At 40.5% G+C, this 17,189-nt stretch overlaps 3 protein-coding genes across 3 annotated transcripts in view; 1 reads left to right on the top strand and 2 right to left on the bottom strand.

The window, feature by feature from the left end:
- Positions 1–1,222: 1,222 nt before the first annotated feature.
- Positions 1,223–4,997, top strand: lim2.5 (lens intrinsic membrane protein 2.5). The gene is made up of 5 exons (XM_072461626.1): positions 1,223–1,459; positions 2,792–3,004; positions 4,089–4,238; positions 4,351–4,485; positions 4,849–4,997. Exons 2-5 carry the CDS (start codon positions 2,827–2,829, stop codon positions 4,908–4,910), a joined length of 525 nt encoding a protein of 174 aa, XP_072317727.1. The 5' UTR covers positions 1,223–1,459; positions 2,792–2,826; the 3' UTR covers positions 4,911–4,997.
- A 3,315-nt stretch (positions 4,998–8,312) lies between these two features.
- Positions 8,313–9,915, bottom strand: LOC140374076 (free fatty acid receptor 2). Its single transcript, XM_072460852.1, has 2 exons — positions 9,394–9,915; positions 8,313–8,720 (listed from the first exon to the last, which is right to left on the bottom strand). Exons 1-2 carry the CDS (start codon positions 9,898–9,900, stop codon positions 8,313–8,315), a joined length of 915 nt encoding a protein of 304 aa, XP_072316953.1. The 5' UTR covers positions 9,901–9,915.
- A 3,179-nt stretch (positions 9,916–13,094) lies between these two features.
- LOC140374661 (sialoadhesin-like) overlaps positions 13,095–17,189 on the bottom strand; it is a 29,608-nt gene continuing 25,513 nt past the window's right edge. Inside the window, exons 18-23 of the mRNA XM_072461625.1 lie at positions 16,747–17,010; positions 16,402–16,665; positions 16,025–16,321; positions 13,981–14,068; positions 13,337–13,406; positions 13,095–13,266 (exon numbers count right to left, since the gene is read on the bottom strand). Of these exons, the coding sequence (XP_072317726.1) occupies positions 13,246–13,266; positions 13,337–13,406; positions 13,981–14,068; positions 16,025–16,321; positions 16,402–16,665; positions 16,747–17,010 (1,004 nt within the window). The 3' untranslated portion in view covers positions 13,095–13,245. The remainder of the gene's footprint in view (positions 13,267–13,336; positions 13,407–13,980; positions 14,069–16,024; positions 16,322–16,401; positions 16,666–16,746; positions 17,011–17,189) is intronic.

Here is a 17,189-nt window from a genome sequence, read left to right as displayed (position 1 = left end):
ATTCCCCAGGACCTGCACTGTGGCTGGATATGCTGTATGTTATTCTGTAAAACCATACATTTATGCACAACTATTGGGGATGTGGAACTCTATATGTGGTTGAACCAGGAGCCTATTCTATAATTTGAGGAGATTCATGAAAACAGGCCTACACTCAACAACATGCATGGAATGGATGCACCTGGGAATACCGGGACCTTTTTAAGTATGAGGTACCGTAGTTCCCCTGTTCATAGAAAAGGAGGAACATAGGTACCGGAACATAGGTACTGGGGAATATAGGACACCTCTCTGCCATGGTGGGAAACTCTCCGATGATGCAATAAGAAATACAACATTTTAACTCTGCTAGTGCGTTTCCAGGAAAAGTAGGTCTATTTTAAATCTAGCTAATTTAAATCAAGTCCCAACTGAGTCTTAATGGACGTCATTGACTTCGTTTTACCCCAGAACAGTAAAGGGATTGTTCTGTAGATGCTGAAATACAACAGGCGGTGCTAGCATTGCAGTAGCATTTAGCCCAAAGCTACCATTAGCAGTCTTGTCTATGATACAAATTGGGAGGGTTCAACCACTTTATTCTTCTCCATGTCTTTGTGTGTGTATTTGTCACGATATATACACTAATGTCGGCGTTCGCTCTTGTAGTTAAACCGTGGGTGACAGAGCAGCTCTTCTCCATTAAAATGAATGGGTTGTTTCCCTCTGTAACAATGTTTAAATATTCAAGTCATTTTGCATACCGTCAACACAACAATAAAGATGCTGTTGAATCAGTTTTTATTGAAAAGAGAAATGTGCAGTGTGACTATGCAACAGTCTTAGGCCCACTATGCACCAACTTATCCGGCTGTTATTACAAAGCAGACTGCTCTTTGTGATCTTCAGCTGACCACGAATCACACAAACGCCACTGCTTGTATGTGTTAGACCTGTACTCATGTGTCTAACCTGCACAAGCCCTCCTGTCCCCCCCCCCCCCCCCCCCCCCACACACACACACACACACACACACACACATGCACACACTGAATCAAAGTTGCAGCCTCAGCTTTTCCCATTGACCCGGGCTGTTACTGCAAGCCTCTGCACATCCACAGCTTCCAGAATGCCTCATAGAACAAACAGATAGGCACCGGATAGGGGATGGAGCGGCCGACCCCTGCGCGTCCCGGGACCTATACCTCCAACACCCTCCCCCCAACACCCCCAAATGCACCCCCATGTGGTCCGCTGGCCAAAAAGAGTCACGTGTCCCCCCCTCTGGCCCTCTAACTCAAATCCACGCGTTTTAAAGGATTTTGCCTCCATCGACAGAAAGTGGAGGGGATAACTTTTTGGAATTCAGCCTAGGGCGCTCTCTTTGACGCTGGGCGCACTCCAGGCCTGCACTCCGGTTCACACTTTCCTCCAGGAAAGGCTGAGACTTAAGAGGGTTTGGTAATCCTCACCACTTCAGGTAAGGCAGTTGAGATCATAAAGGATGGATGGTGGGATTTCAAATGGAGTATAGAAAAAATAAGGGCTGAAATGATTGATTGTTGACTAATCGTAACTAGTTTACCATAATAAATGATTGTGGTCATATTTTGGTAATTGTAATTATTATCTGGACTATGCAGACTCTAAAACGTATATGAAAAGACCATTTTATGACGACATTCAATCAGAATTTAGTTTAATTTGGTTTATAATGTATTTAAAAAATCCTAATAATTGTTTGACTAGTCGATTACTAAAATCATTGTTAGTTGCAGCCATAATAAATCATTATTTTCTATTGGCCCATAAGTTGTTGTTGATCTTAAGTCATTTAAAATATGAAGGATGCTGTTTTAGATGTATAAGAGGTGCAAGAAAAACTAACTTGTTGTAATGTTTTGCTGATGACAAGTAATTGCCTGATTGTCTGCAAGGTCTGCAATAAACTGCATGATATTTAGATTTAGTTTTATTTGATTCATTTATTTTGGTGTCCACTGTAATAATGCACAATCAGCCGCATGGCAAGTATTAAAGCTTGTTGATAATTGTTCATCTTGGGCGTCTTTTAACAAAACTATGAAAACCCATTCATGTATTGCAACTAATCTGATTTTGACAAGACTTTCAAACGTTGTATTAAATGTTTAAAAATCACTGAACATCAAATGAATGATTCAATTTAATGTAAACTACTTCTGCCACGTCTTCCTCTCTCTCTTCCAATCCTGTTGTTTTCAGCTTCAAAACTTTGACCAACTTTGATATGAACTCTCTTTGTATTATTAATATTTCACTATCAATGTTAACTATTGATAAAAATGGTAGATAGAAAATGCATTGAATAACAAAGGAGGGAATCCTAATGCTTTTGACGGGTTAATACTGAATGTACGGTACAATGTGTTAGCCAAGTCAAGTAAAAGTACAAATAGTGATCCAAGAAATGACTCAAGTAAAAGTAAAACAATATTTCTGTAAACTACTTCTCAAGTCAGAGTAATTGCAAGAGTCTGAATGTGACACCTGTTGTTTAATTTCAAGTAAATCTATTTGGAAGGAAAGAAAACTTAATCAACGCTCAAAATCATGGCATTTTCAAAGGATAGACACAAAAATGAGAAACAATATGTGACGCAGCCGTGCAAGAAATACAAACGTCCCAATCAACATAAAGTTCTGTCAAATACAGATTTAATTACAGTGGGAAGAGTAACCAAGACCTCAAACACAAAATTGCTCAAGGAAAACTACTCCAACAAGTATGATTTCTTAAAAAAGTCACTCCCCTTTGCCATCTCTGTACCAGTGCGTTGCATCTTGTCGGCAGCCATCACGTCACTCATGATGTACAGTTTCATGGGAGGGGGCCTCTTCTGTGCCATCGTGGGGAACATCCTGCTGGTGGTGTCCACGGCCACAGACTACTGGATGCAGTACCGGCTCTCGGGCAGCTTTGCTCACCAGGGCCTGTGGAGGTACTGCATGTCCGGCAAGTGCTACATGCAGACCGACAGCATTGGTGAGCGTTGTGTATGTGTGTCTACTTTATTGGCAAATAAAGTGTTGTGAATGGCAATGTTCTTTCTGCAGTGGATTAAATTAAAGTAAATGTTTGTATTCATGTATAAGTAAAAAAATCCTGGAGGAGGGGCCCAAATCAGGTCTATATAGCGGCGAGCTCATCAATCAATAAATCAATTCATCAATCCAATTTTTTCTACAAATGATCTCTTATGGCAGTCAACATCAGAGTTAACTTCAAAATACAAATCTTTCTGTTCCATTTGTACACTTATGATAAAGTATGACAACAAATATGGTCTAATCTAATGTATATCAAAATATATTTTTTGGCATTAGACACACAATGGGTGAAATGTTCCACGTTTAAGCTTTAATAATCACTAACTTTCCTATATGTAATGATAGATTGTAAACACTTTCATTGTTTATAAAAACGGCTGGTCGTCTGGTCGTGTGATTAGAAGATGCGAGAATTAGTCTGAAAACAGTTATATAATTTACATTTGGGTAAGACATTGGCGATTCTATTCTTATGTAGCAATTTGTGATCAACTGCGTCCAAGTAATTCAATCAATTAGTTTGTCTAAGTTTAAATTGAATTTGTTTACACGGCCAAAAGACATCAAACTGTGTCAAACTGTGTGCAAGTGAAGCGGCTTAGAACACCACTAGGGGTCGACAGAGAGTTAATAGTCGACTTCCACACTGGACATAACTAAAGCCACATACCGGTAATTTAGGGCTGTCTTTAATTGACAAAAACAAATTAAACAAAACACAATAAAGCAAGATGGCTGTCTGTTTTACTTCCTTTCCTTATAATGCTTTTCATAATCTCAAATGACATTTTCGGTGCATATTACATGTTACATTTTGTCACAGTGTACCGGTAATTGAAATTAATGAAAATTTGAGGCTAGAAAACATTTCAGTCTAATCTGTACAAAATTAACAATATTTGACCCTTCTGCATAAAAGAAAAACGTCAGAATACTCCTTGACCATCTCAGTTCTATGAACCCACGCACCGCACAGAAGTATTATTTATTCACCTTTCTCCTTATGTCGTTGCGTGCAGCATATTGGAACGCTACCCGCGCCTTCATGATCCTGTCTGCCATGTCGTGCTTTGCGGGCATCATCGCGGGCATCCTCTCCTTCGCCCACTTCTCCGCCTTTGAGAGGTTCAACCGCTCATTTGCTGCTGGCATCATGTTCTTCGTTTCCAGTGAGTGTGCTGCACATCCAGGAGTATTTTGCGGTCCATTGTTCCCCTGATACCGCAATAAGCGCAATAAGGTTACGTTTGATCATAGTGACGTGTCTGTTTCTCTCTACAGCCCTTTTTGTCTTGCTTGCAATGGCCATTTACACTGGAGTGACCGTGAACTTCCTGGGCAAGCGCTTTGGGGACTGGCGCTTCTCCTGGTCGTACATACTAGGCTGGGTGGCTCTGCTCATGACATTCTTTGCAGGTTAGTTCCACATCTTCATGCGTAGTTTTTGGTGTACGGAAGATTGGTCGGAACGTTTGCACTATAACAGAGTTGTGAGTGAATGAATAATGACTAGTGCTGACAGTGAAGCAAAGCAAATGTATTTATAAAGCACAATTCATGCACAAGCAACCCAACGTGCCCCACAAAAAGACAAGACCATAAAAGGATGAAAATACAAAAATACAATAAATAGGTCATCATTTTGCTTGGTCCTGAATCTTTGGATAAATCACAAATGTGTTATTATTAATGAAAGCCCCAGTACTCTTCTTAATCTGAATAACGTCTGACCACAGCAGTCAAAAACCAAGCCTGACCTGTCCCTGCTTTGTGTCCCAGGTATCTTCTACATGTGCGCCTACAGAATGCATGAGTGCCGGAGGGTGGCTGGTCCACGTTAAATGACCAGGAGGTCACATGTAAGGCAAAGGACATCAAATATGCTGTTAATGCTATTGAATAATAAAACTGGGAGTTTTGCATATTTATCAGTGTTTGTTGTGGTGTATTTGTCATTTGTATATAGATTAGCATGTAATAAGTCCTGTAGGAAAGTAACACCCCAACACAAAATACACATAACCAATAACACTATTATTCATTAATTGTGAATACTAATTAATAATAATAATTTGACAGAAGAATGTGTATTGTTTTCTAATACAATTTAAATGTTAAAGGTGCAGTTTGTTTTGTCGTTCTTCTCTCATTACAAAAAAATATATTTTCAGTCAAGCCAGACATAATCAGGGCTTAAATTCTTATTTACTTTCAAAGGTGCACTTGCAAACATTTCTGGTGCTGGGTCCATACGCTTTTCTGTATTAAATATTTCTATCTTGCATTTATTATATTACTAGTGTTTTTATTGTTCAAAAATACTTACAAATTTACAATTTTAAGCCGATGGTGGACCCTCCACTAAATCCATAGTACACCTTTAAAATCCCAAATGTTATTTTTTAATAGTGTCTGTTTGTTGCAATGGGAAATATGATACGATATGACTTTATTGTCCAAGGGAGAAATGTGTTAACACAGACATCATGACAGTTCTTTGCATTTTACACCATAAACTTACAACACAAAAGAAAATTAACAGTAACGTTCACAGAAACAATGGGTAAGATGGCTGTCAGTGAGTTAGTTTATAGAAGATGGAGGTGGTTGATGGAACAAAGCCTTTGTTGAAGCGTCCCTACAAAAAACAAAACGAGTAAATGAAAATATGGCACATTTCTAACATAGAAGTCCCATTTATTCCAAATACTGTAAAAAAGGTTCACTGTCATATTAAGTTCAAAGGTAATTTCTTTCCATTTTACTCATTACATATATTATCTCAGTCCTAGTGATCCATTTCTTGGTGATAGCCTTTTTCTAAGTATTTTCCAAAGGTATCCATTTATTGTGTACATGGCAGAAGTTTTGAGGCCCAGATACATACATAGTTCTGAATTCCAGTGGGATGCCAGTGCCAAAAACTATTTGCAACACTTCGTTGATCTCAATCCAATATTTAAGGCAGCCACATTTTCTCCACGAGTATTTCCCTGTGAGCACTTAGACCTGGTGTTATAAAATACTGTGATGCTTTTTTCCAGCAGAATTCTATCCAAACATGTGATTTTGTGGTCCTCCATTGTGAAATACATATATTGCATTCTTCTGTCATCTGTCAGACCACAATTACCATTATTAGCATTGGTTTGTTTAATCTATTGGTTGTAATAACTTATTTTTTGTAAATACCAGTAACAGTCCTGTTTCTCTAAGTTAAAGGATTCCTTTTACCATCTGTTCAACCATCTTTAACCATCTTTTTCATTTTTTTTGCCATTTCTTCAATGTTCAATGGATGTTGCTCATATTGGTCTAAGCCTAAACTAAAGAGGCTACTTAAATCTGGTGTAATCCCTCATTCGTTCAGGAGTGTTCCATTGCAGAAAAAGATTCAGTTGCAATCGTCTAGAGTAGACACTGTTTTTGACATTTAAAAAACTAAAAACTAAAAAACAAGACATTTCGACTTTCATCCAAAAGTCATTCTCAATCTGCAGGTCTAGTTTGAGAACTTGGATATTTATCATTCTCTTGGCTGCCTAAGCCCTGTCCACAATTATCAGGAGGTTCCGCCCGGAGGAGGTAAAACCTCAGGCGTGTACAGCACTCTTTCCTCACCTTGGCAACAGGTCAAATGTTAATGTGGTACTTGAATGTTCTAGCTCAGACCAGAATAGGCCCTAACAACCAACACTGCAGGTGAAACTGGCAGACTAGTAAACAAAGCAGTGTTAATTTAATTTGTACAATCACTCTTCCCTATAGAGGTCATTCACGTGACGTCACATGACCGCCCCCCAGGCTCCCCCAGGCTCTTATGGCCATCTTGTCCGTCCGCAGTGCGTGTTTACCACTACAAGCCCATTCAATACTGCCGTCTGTCTGCTTCGATTATCAACGAAACACGGTTCGAAGAGGCCCAAAACCTCATTCATGATATCGCACGCTTTACTATGATCAAAATGGTGAAGGTTTATGTGGCAGTTGGGTGCAGCAACCGGGAAGATAAACGGAGAGAAGTTCTATCGGATACCGAGAAACACGGAAAGAAGAGCGCGATGGACAGCTGCGATAAAACATTCAAACTGGGAAACAAACGATCAGACTATGTAGTCGTAATTTTATATCTGTTAACTATTTGTAGTTGAATTGGAATTGGAGGCAGCCGTGCAAGAGGGGAGCTGACAGCTGTTCAGCCCGGTGCAGGTGACCGAACCCCGGGCATGCAGACTCACGCACCGCTGCCTGCGCTGGAGCTCCGGAGAATTAACGCTGTAGAATTAACATCAGTTTTATTTAGGCGTAGACCCCTTTGTTCAAAATTGGGACTTGTGAACCATCGGACCAGTGGGCTTGTATAATATCCGAAAGACTCGGTGATTTAGGCATCAAATATGGATCTGAGCTTTTCTAAGTATTGACCTCTGTGTAGCTCATCCAAGGAGTTTGTGGAATCTGAAAGCACTGGGGCCTCCATAATTTAAGTTTGCGATCACTTTCCACGCTCAGTGCATAGGAACACAACACGGGACGGACAAGGGGGCGGCAAAGTAGGCGATCACGTGGTTTTGTGACGTCGGTGAATGAGCTCTATAGAGGAAATGCTTGTGACGTCACGCCGTCACGTGGCTCCACTGTTGTGGAAGCCAAGAAAGACGAGCACGCACGTAAACACGACAGAAAGATTGCAGATTTTGGCTGATATTGGAGTCATCCTGGACCCAAGATGGGTAAATCTTGCTGTGCAATTGGATGCATCAATCGTCAGGAAGCAACAGATGGAGTTTTGCCTCGGCTACTACGCTACAAGTAGCCAAGTAGCCTAGTGTTCAGTGCTTGCGTTTTATGGCCGCTAGCCATTTCTCTCCGTGTTTTTCGGGATTCTGTAGAAAGTAACTCGTCTGTTGTTTCCTGACGATTGGTGCATCCAATTGCACTGCAAGATTTACCCATCTTGGGTCTAGGATGACTCCAATATTAGCCGAAATCTGCGATCTTTCTGGCGCGTTTACGTGCATAATGTATTTAGCCTCGGCTACTAGCCTGCTACTAGTAGCCTCTAGAATGTGTAATTTATTTTTTCTTCCAAATATACAGTAATATAATTGCTTTGATCTATTGTGCCTGTGTCCACATGCTAAGTATTTTTGCCCAATCTTTATATAAAATAAAAAAGTAATCCACGCTATTCAAGTATAGATCATGTTGGATTGGAGAAATAATAACATGGCATGACCCATTTATGAAACTGAGGTGATTTGCTGCCTTCGTATGACAGAAAGAGGCAGCTCATTTTTCCTGAAGAAGAGAGACTTCTTTATCCTGCCCCGGAAGGCTGAGGACGAGAAATAGAAGATGATTGGATCCAGACACGTGTTGAAGGTAGACAGGAGCAGAGTGTAGTACCTCCACACCAGGCTCTGGCCCTGGACGTAGCCCAGGAGGTGAGTGAGGTTGTAAGGCAGCATGCACAGCAGGAACACGGCCAGAGTCCCCAGAGCCATGCCCATGGCCTTGTGCTTCTGTTGCACAGAGATCCGGGGCCGGGTGTACAGCAGGTAGATGCAGTGCAGGTAACAGTACACACAGATGAGCAGAGGGATCAAGCACAGGACAAAGAAGAACTCCAAACGCAGTGGCAGCAGGATCTGAGGAGATCATGACAAGGGGTCAAGAGATTGCGATAACTTTATTTAACCCTCAGGCGTTCCTTAAAAAAATTAACCACAAAGATGCGCAAATAAAGAACATTTAATGATGTGAGATGGATGCTGTTGATCCATGGAGGCTCCAAATACAGACCAATGGCTGGAACAAGATACTCAGGGTGGGGGCTCCGTCTCGGGGATCTGCCCAGTCGGTTCAGGACCCCCCTCTTAGATGAGTGAATGCTGAATGAAAGCATATTACAAGGAAAGGGAGGGCAGGTCGAGTCAAGCGCTGACTGAAGCGTTAGACTGGTGAAAGGAGGCTTCTGGGTAATAGAGGTGTGGTCTGAAAACGGAGGCGGAGGCGTGGTCCTGCTCACGAACCTCAGTGAACATAATAACTCCATTTGATTGAATGAAAATTACGAGACTTACAAAATATACCGAGGGTTAGAGGGTTACTATTGTGTTATATTCCCACAATGTATCTGAAAAAAGGGAGGATATGTTATATTTAATTTCATGTGTGTATTTTTCAACAGCTAACTGAAAAAGATACAAACGTTAGAACATGATTTACACTTTCATCAAGACACTTCATCTACATTAGCCCTATGAATGTTGTGTGTGAGTGACTGGTGGTTGGAGAGGCCAATGGCATTATTTTCATTACCTGCAGCTGATTTTCGGAGAAGTCCTCATAGCACTTGGTGGAGTTTTTCTCAGACAGCGATGGGTGGTGCTGGGTAATAAAGGTGATGCTACAATGAGCTGCTGAAACGATCCAGATGACCACGCTGCACACGACGGCGTAGAGCGGCCTGTGCAGCCTCTGGTAGGTGATGGGGAACGCCACGGCTATGTACCTCACCACACTGACGGCCGTGAGCAGGAGGGCGCTGGTGTAGATGGTGCAGAAGAAGACGAAGGAGGTGATGGAGCAGAGAACGTCCGGCAGGGTCCAGGTCATTCCGGAGGCCGCCTCGTGCATCTTCAGAGGGAGGACACAGAGGAAGAGCAGGTCGGACACTGTCAGGTTCAGCAGGAGGATGTCCGTGGGCAGAGGGCGGCTGTGGACCTTCAGGCTGAAAGCGTACAGAGCCAACAGATTCGCTGGAAGTCCCATCAGGAAGGAGACGATGTAGACCGACAGAATGACTTCGAACAGCACCTCGGCCATCTTGAATCTGAACCTCTGGAAATGACTTTATGAGCACAAATGTCCATCAGAAACACTCAAAAGAAAAGACTGAAATATAATATCATTTGAACTTCACTGTAGGAATTGACAATAAATGTTTATAGCAGGGCGGGAACGAGGTTTATGGTGACCTTAAAAAAGATGTGTTCATTATAATCAGTATAACTTTATTGTCTGTGAACAAACATTAAAAAACTAGTAATGCGCTTTGGTGAGAGCCAACATAAAACAATAAATTAACATAATTGAAAAACGAACAGTAAAATGAAACAATGAAACCAATAATGCACGCACAGAACAAAAATGCAGAACTAGTTTTAGTTTTGCAAATAGCACGTAAAACTAACATAAAAACACATTTAAACACTGTACGTATGAATTATTTTTTAAAAACACGATTAATCACATTCTTGTAAATTGATCAACACAAATGATATAAAACAAATAGTTTGCAGTCAGGAACAATCATGTGCCCCTGGTGGCTGTACCCCTAAACAACCACCACTGTGGACATGAGCTAATAAACTATAATGATGACCTACTGCTACTGATGGTACTGTATTTTTAATTAATTCCCCAGATTTGACATTTTCAGTTACACTAACCTCAGTATGACAAAAAGTAAAGAAGGAACTTACTTTATGTTCTCAAAAATGACAGCATAGGCCCCGTGTCAGCCTCCCCCCACACCTCTGCAGTGGACTCATACAGGATATGATGATTTACCTTAGCTTACCTTAGCTAACCTCACATGCAAATCTGTACGTTTATTCCAAAGAGCTGATAAAAAAATTCCCCTACATGTATCTAAATGAAGCTGCAAGTTAATGATTAAAAAAAACTCCACGCAGACATACAGTGCATCCGGAGATTATTCACAACGCTTGACTTTTTCCACATTTTGTTATGATACAGCCTTATTCCAATTCATTATTTGTCTCCAAATTCTACAAACAATACCCAATAATGACAACTTGAAAGAATGTTGTAAGAATTATTTGTAAATGTATTGTATGTATGTGAAAAAAAATTAAAATAATAATTTATCTTTGTATTGCTTGGAAATGGTTCAATGACAACTTGTTACACAAATGAGCAAGGGTGTTTATGATCTCTGTTTCGAATCAGCTTGAAGTAAAGAGAGAGAATCGCTCAAAAGTTTTTATACAAATATGTTAAGTTACGCAATATGAGTTAAATATACATAATAAAAGCAAATCAACAACGGTATTTCAGAGCACTTAATCAACATATTATGTAACTTAAAGGTTCATTGTGTGGCTTTTCCGGTGAAGAATTCATCATCTGTTTGTCACCACAGACGTGTTTCTTTGTTTGGCATTAAACGTAACTTTCCTCTGTCAAAGTGCACACTATACTCACAGGGAAATACTACTTGTTGCTGGAGAAACTGTGGTTGAAAAAACACGACCATGTGTTTTCATAAATATCGCCCCTTTTGAACCTGACCTCGCCTCACACCGGGCCTTCAATTCAATGCCAACGATTCCATCTTCCTGACTGTAACGGGTTTGTTTAACGTATACTTTCACAAGATCCTTCTCAGGCATATCCTTGGGACGCTCATTCATTTGGGGGTCCTGGGCAGATCCTTGATACGAGGCCCCCACCTCGGGTCTCGTCCCAGCGTTGGTCTGCAGTTTCAGCGGCCATGGATCACCAGCGTCCATCTCACACCAAGAAATGATTGTTATTTACACAATTTTGTGTTTGCGTGGTCCTTGCTTATGAACATTTCCATGGAAACAAGCAGGCCAAGTACGAGTCAGTTCTGTGAAGAGGCAAGCCCACTCAAAATGTCCGTATTGTAACTTTAAACTCTCAAGGGAGTACAACTGTAACCGCATATGATTATAACTCTTTGATGACAGGAACTGGTCCTCTCACATATTACATAAACAATCTCTGTTCGTCTCATTCATTGTGCCACATATCGTGACAACAATACAACAACATTGCTTTGTTTTTGTTTTGAAGAGCCTCCTTATTATTGTTTTGACCATTCATTGTACCATCACTCTATTGGTTTGTTGTCTTTCTGGGTTCAAACCAGAAAAATAAAAATAAACTAACCATGGTGCTTTTCCGGAGTTTCATGTGCATGTTCAAACCATTCAAACCATTCTGTAAGATCCCAGAGAGTTGCTGTATTAAAGGCGTTATGGACGATTTTTCGGCGATTTGAGAACTCAGGCGGAAGTGCGTATGCGCACTCCCCCGTGCGGACTGATACAACACACATGTGCGTTTGTTTATTAGCGCGACGGATCGCATCTTTCTCTGTCTTAATTTTGTCCCGTACACTGAGGGAACTATATTATGATAGATCCATGCACTTAGACACGCGGAAACGTGCTGCTCTCCTGGGGACAAGCCGCACGAGGCTGCAGGTGAGCGGTAGGTGCGTTTTATGATTGATACGTGGCAGGACTAATCGGCAGTCCACGCCACGAGGAAATAGGACTTAGATTTGGACCAAAAAAATCGTCCATTATGCCTTTAGGAGCTGTGGTTTTTAGGCATGGTCAACCTGACGGACATACAGGTCTATCAGGCTGACCACGCCCCTCAGGATTAATCAAACATGCATGAATCAATCAATCAATCAATCAATCACTCAAAATACAACTTGATTTAGCAGATGTCCCCTTGATAGGCACTCAATAATGACATTTGGCTATTAAGCGTGAAGCCAATGGTGATGTAATTTGTTAATGGTATTAACTTATGGTGTTTCCTACCACCTTTTATAATCAAAACAATAATAATCCCATTCCCTCAACAGCAGGAAATCATAGTCACTAGAATACCTATTTCTAATAAGGAGGATATTCAAGAGAAATAAAGCAAGAACACATCTTAGATCTTGCTGTGCAGGTTTATAGTCAATGTTATGAACAAAATCATTTTTACATATATATAGTACATATGTTATACACTGTATCGTCTTATATATACAGACATAACTAGTAAGAAAAAATACACACTTAGACACTTAGGCTACTACTATTAATATATGCAATGTAGCAGTGTAATGTTTGTATGTATCTAATGCATTTATTTCCTTTGTCTTTTTCACTGGCTTCCTAGATTTATATTCACACTCCACTAGCTTCTCACAGACATAATATTTGCCTCCATTTCCCACAATGCTCCTCTCGGTCGGAGCTGCAGCCTCTTGCACCTTCTTCCTGTTTCTTGCCCGTTTACAGTGGAGTAAAGGGCATTCTGGTGGAGGCCTGGCTATTACCTTCGTTACTGTTTAGTGCACTGCTCTTCTGCTCTCACCTCACTTGCATTGGGCTACTCAGTCTCAGAAAACCTCTGAAAGGCAAAAATACAAAATAAAAGATGACAAATAAAATTAATAAATACGTGTTGTTATCAGAATTACCTCATTTGATGGCGGCATCTGGTTCAAGGCCACAAAAGATTGACGCTTATTAAGACGAACATTTTGAGTTCTGAAAAATGTAGCACAACATTGTTCATTCAACATTGTTCATTCAACATTGTTCATTCAACATTGTTCAATCAACATTGTTCAATGAGCGTATTCATTTTGGTGGAACAGATAATATTGAGCTCTAGTTATGTTGTCTGTACTTTGCCTGAACAAGTTAAAGGACACACATCTGAGCATTTCAATGTGCTCTTGAGTACCGCTGTACCTGCTTCTCATGTTTTAGAACTTAAAATAATTTGGATTGAGAACACCCATTACTTTTTATCAGTCTGGCGTTCCCTCATTTTGTTTTGGAACTCCACCTACTGGCAACAGTGGGAATTATCATAGGACTTACTAAACAGGATTCATGAAACAAGCATGAATACAAACTACTTTCAACTGTAGGTATGTTTTTGATGAGAAAACAATGTTAAAACTGTGGAAAGTCGAGTCAATTTTGCATGAGTGGAATTTCCTCCCCATGATATTAATACAGTTGGTTAAATATCTTACAATAATTGAGGTACAATTGAACATGCCATTCATAAACTGATGTATAGGCATGTGTTCGTAATGTGTACAATGCTTACCTGATAACATACAGCAGTGCACCCATCAGGGCCAGCAGAATGAAAATAATGGTCACAAGTAGTGGAAGTGTCACTGCCGATCCAACTCCTAAATGTGAACAAAAAACCTTTTCAAAATTCCATCGCCGTTTCAAATTAACTATTGAGTGTTTAAGCTGTATCAACACTTGAATGCTGAAAACACTTTGCTTCACTGTGTCGCTCGTCTGTGTTTCCGTGCACCTTCAACAGACTGACACCATTGTACATTAAGTGTACAATGGTGTCAGTGTCAGTCTGGTGCACGGAAACACAGAAGAGATCCTAGATTGGTGAACTACAGACCTATTTCAAACCTTCCCTTTGTCTCTAAAATCCTTGAAAAAATTGTAGTTAAACAGTTGTAGTCAAACATTGTCGCCACCTACAGGAAAATCACTTATTTGAAGTTTTCCAGTCAGGGTTCAGATCCCACCGTAGCACTGAACCTGCACTAGTTAAAGTCACAAATTATTTGGGCCCTAAACATCAACGAGACACTTTATCTGAGCAGATTGTCACACTGGACAATGTCAGTGTAGCCTCCAGTTCTAGTGTAAAAAACCTCTTATTTGACCAGAAGCTCTCATTTAAAGCGCATAAATCAAGCCTGTAAAGCAGCCTATTTCCATTTGCGCAATAAAGCCAAAATCAGAAGAATCCTGCCTAAAAGCTCCATAAAAAGCTTTCAACTGATTCAAAATGCAGCAGCAAGATTACTAACAGGAACTAAAAGAAGAGAGCACATTACGCCGGTGCTCAAGTCCCTCCACTGGCTCCTGTCGAGTTTAGAATCAAATTTAAAATCCTACTCCTGACTTACAAAGCCATAAATGACATGGCCCCATCCTACCTCAAAGATGCTATAGAACCATATCATCTAAACAGAGCTCTTCACTCTCAAAATGCTGGCTTTCTGGTGATCCCAAGAGTCTCTAAAAGCACAGTAGGAGGTAGAGCGTTTAGCTACCAAGTTCCTGTGTTATAGAATCAGCTCCAGTCCATGTTAAAGAGGCCGACACAGTCTCTTCATTTAAGTCCAGGCTTAAAACGTTCCTCTTTGAAATCGCTTATGGTCAGGTCAGTTAGGAACAGAAATATAAACCTACAGTTTCAGTTACGCTGCCCTAGGAGCAACTATGCTGGGGGAAGTATGGCAACTTGAGCACTATCCTCTGCTTCTGACTACTTATTCTATCAAACAATATTTAATATTTAATTCCACTTGCAAACTGTTCATTGCCTTTTCTTTTTCTCACTCCCTTCTATCCCCAAGGACCTGTGGACCCAGATGCTCCTCTCTTTTTTTTCTACTTTTTCCTAAGAAGGTTTTTTGTAGTTTTTCCTGGCCAAGAAGGAGGGTCTAAGGACAGAGGCCTCTGGAACATCGTCCCTCGCCGGTACAGACATTGCTTAATCCGTTTTTCACTGTCGCCCTCACAACAATAAATTAAATTGAAACTGAATTGAATTGAATTCTGACAGACGCTGGTTCATCCCATGTCTAAGTGTATTCTTTGAGAATTACATTATTGAAGCAATCGTTACACAGAAGACTGTCTCTATTGGAGTTTACAATCACTGCACATCTGAAACAACTCATGTTTGAAGACATTGGGGTAAAATGGTGACGTTTGAAAGAGGAGTGAAGGAAAAAAGAAAGAAACAAAAGAAAGTAAACCCTTCTTTGTAAAGGAATGCTGGTCTAAGATACACACATAGCACACTATCCTCATAAGATCTTGGTAGAAATAAAGCCAGTAAAATGTTATTGAGGTACTTGGCAGCGCCAAAGAAGAGATGGCCGGACCTCGCTAAGCATTAGCATTAGAATTAAGAGTGAAATTGTCAAGGGGAGGTATAGTTTGAGTTATAACTCAAAGGACCAATGTGAGCTCAGGTGAGTATAAATGCTGCTGCTCAAACCATTTACAACAAGATAAAAAGATAAAAGCTTTAAAATTTAATTTAAAAAAGAATTTATCCGCGGATTAATGGAAACAAAGAGAGTGACAGAACTACAAACCTGATTGTTGAAATGACTGTTGAAATGATTGTGCATGAAGTTGCTCTTTGTGAGATCCCAGAGAGTTGCTGCTGTGACAGACTAAAGTGACTGAGTCTTTCCACTGAGGTTTAATAACAGTGAGGACACTTCTTAGAGCTTTGTCACTCAGAGGCTCACTGCTGATGGAGATGTTTGGAGAGACTCCTGGAAAACTCCACTGTATCAGAGGAAAGGGGTTCCCCTCAGTCTCACACACACAGCTGATCTGTGAAGAGTCTCCAGTGCAGTTCGAGGAGCTCAGGATCTGAGGAGGAACTGTGGATGAAAGAATCAAATAAGAACTATGTATGTCATCATGAAACAAAGTCGACCTGATAAACATCAAAGCCACATACACTGTACATCCAGCTCAGTGAGGGTGGAGTTTTCAGTCCCAAGTTCATTCTGAGCCTGACAGAAAACAGCAGGAGTTTCTCTAGAGACTTTCATGTTTAAAACAGCAGAGTTTCTGTCTCGAGTGAGAGTTCCTCCATCAGCTTTATACCAGTGGTAGTGCTGTACAGCTGGGTCGGCATCACTGCTGCAGGTCAGAGTAACATTACTGTGTTCTGTCACTGGACCAGGAGGACTCACTGTCACTCTGGTGTTTCTGGGTTTGTCTTTAGGAGGTTAGATATTAGACATGATTTAGCGCTGGTTCCAAAAGAGTGCAAAATTAAAAAAATATATATAATACATACATTTGACAAGCAGCTGAGTGAGGGAGGAGCGATCAGTTCCAAGATCAGTCTGAGTTTCACAGAGAACACTAGTGGTATCTTTAGAGGCTGTAATGTTTAACACCGCTGAGGTTCCAATCAGAGTATAAGTTCCTTTATCCTCTTTATACCAGTGATAATGTTTTACTGCTGGGTTGGCTTCACTGTGGCAGGTTAAAGTCACATTACTATGTTCTTCCACTGGACCACTAGGGGTCACTGTGACTGTGGTGTTTTGGGGTTGATCTGTGAAAGGTGAACACAATAGAATGAGAAAAAGCTGTTAATGTGTCACACTATGATGGTGCAAAACAATTTGGATACAATGTGCCAAAAGATAAAATACTGTATAAAACGCATGGATAATTAAATGTTAAACAAAGACTCTAGGAATTGAGGGATCGGTCAGAAATGAATAATTCCAT

The sequence above is a fragment of the Eucyclogobius newberryi genome, unplaced genomic scaffold (genome assembly GCF_026437365.1).
Source record: "Eucyclogobius newberryi isolate DKJ021-1_F unplaced genomic scaffold, fEucNew1.0.hap1 SCAF_3, whole genome shotgun sequence".
NCBI classification, from domain to species: domain Eukaryota; kingdom Metazoa; phylum Chordata; class Actinopteri; order Gobiiformes; family Gobiidae; genus Eucyclogobius; species Eucyclogobius newberryi.
This window is presented reverse-complemented; position numbering and strand designations above follow the sequence as displayed.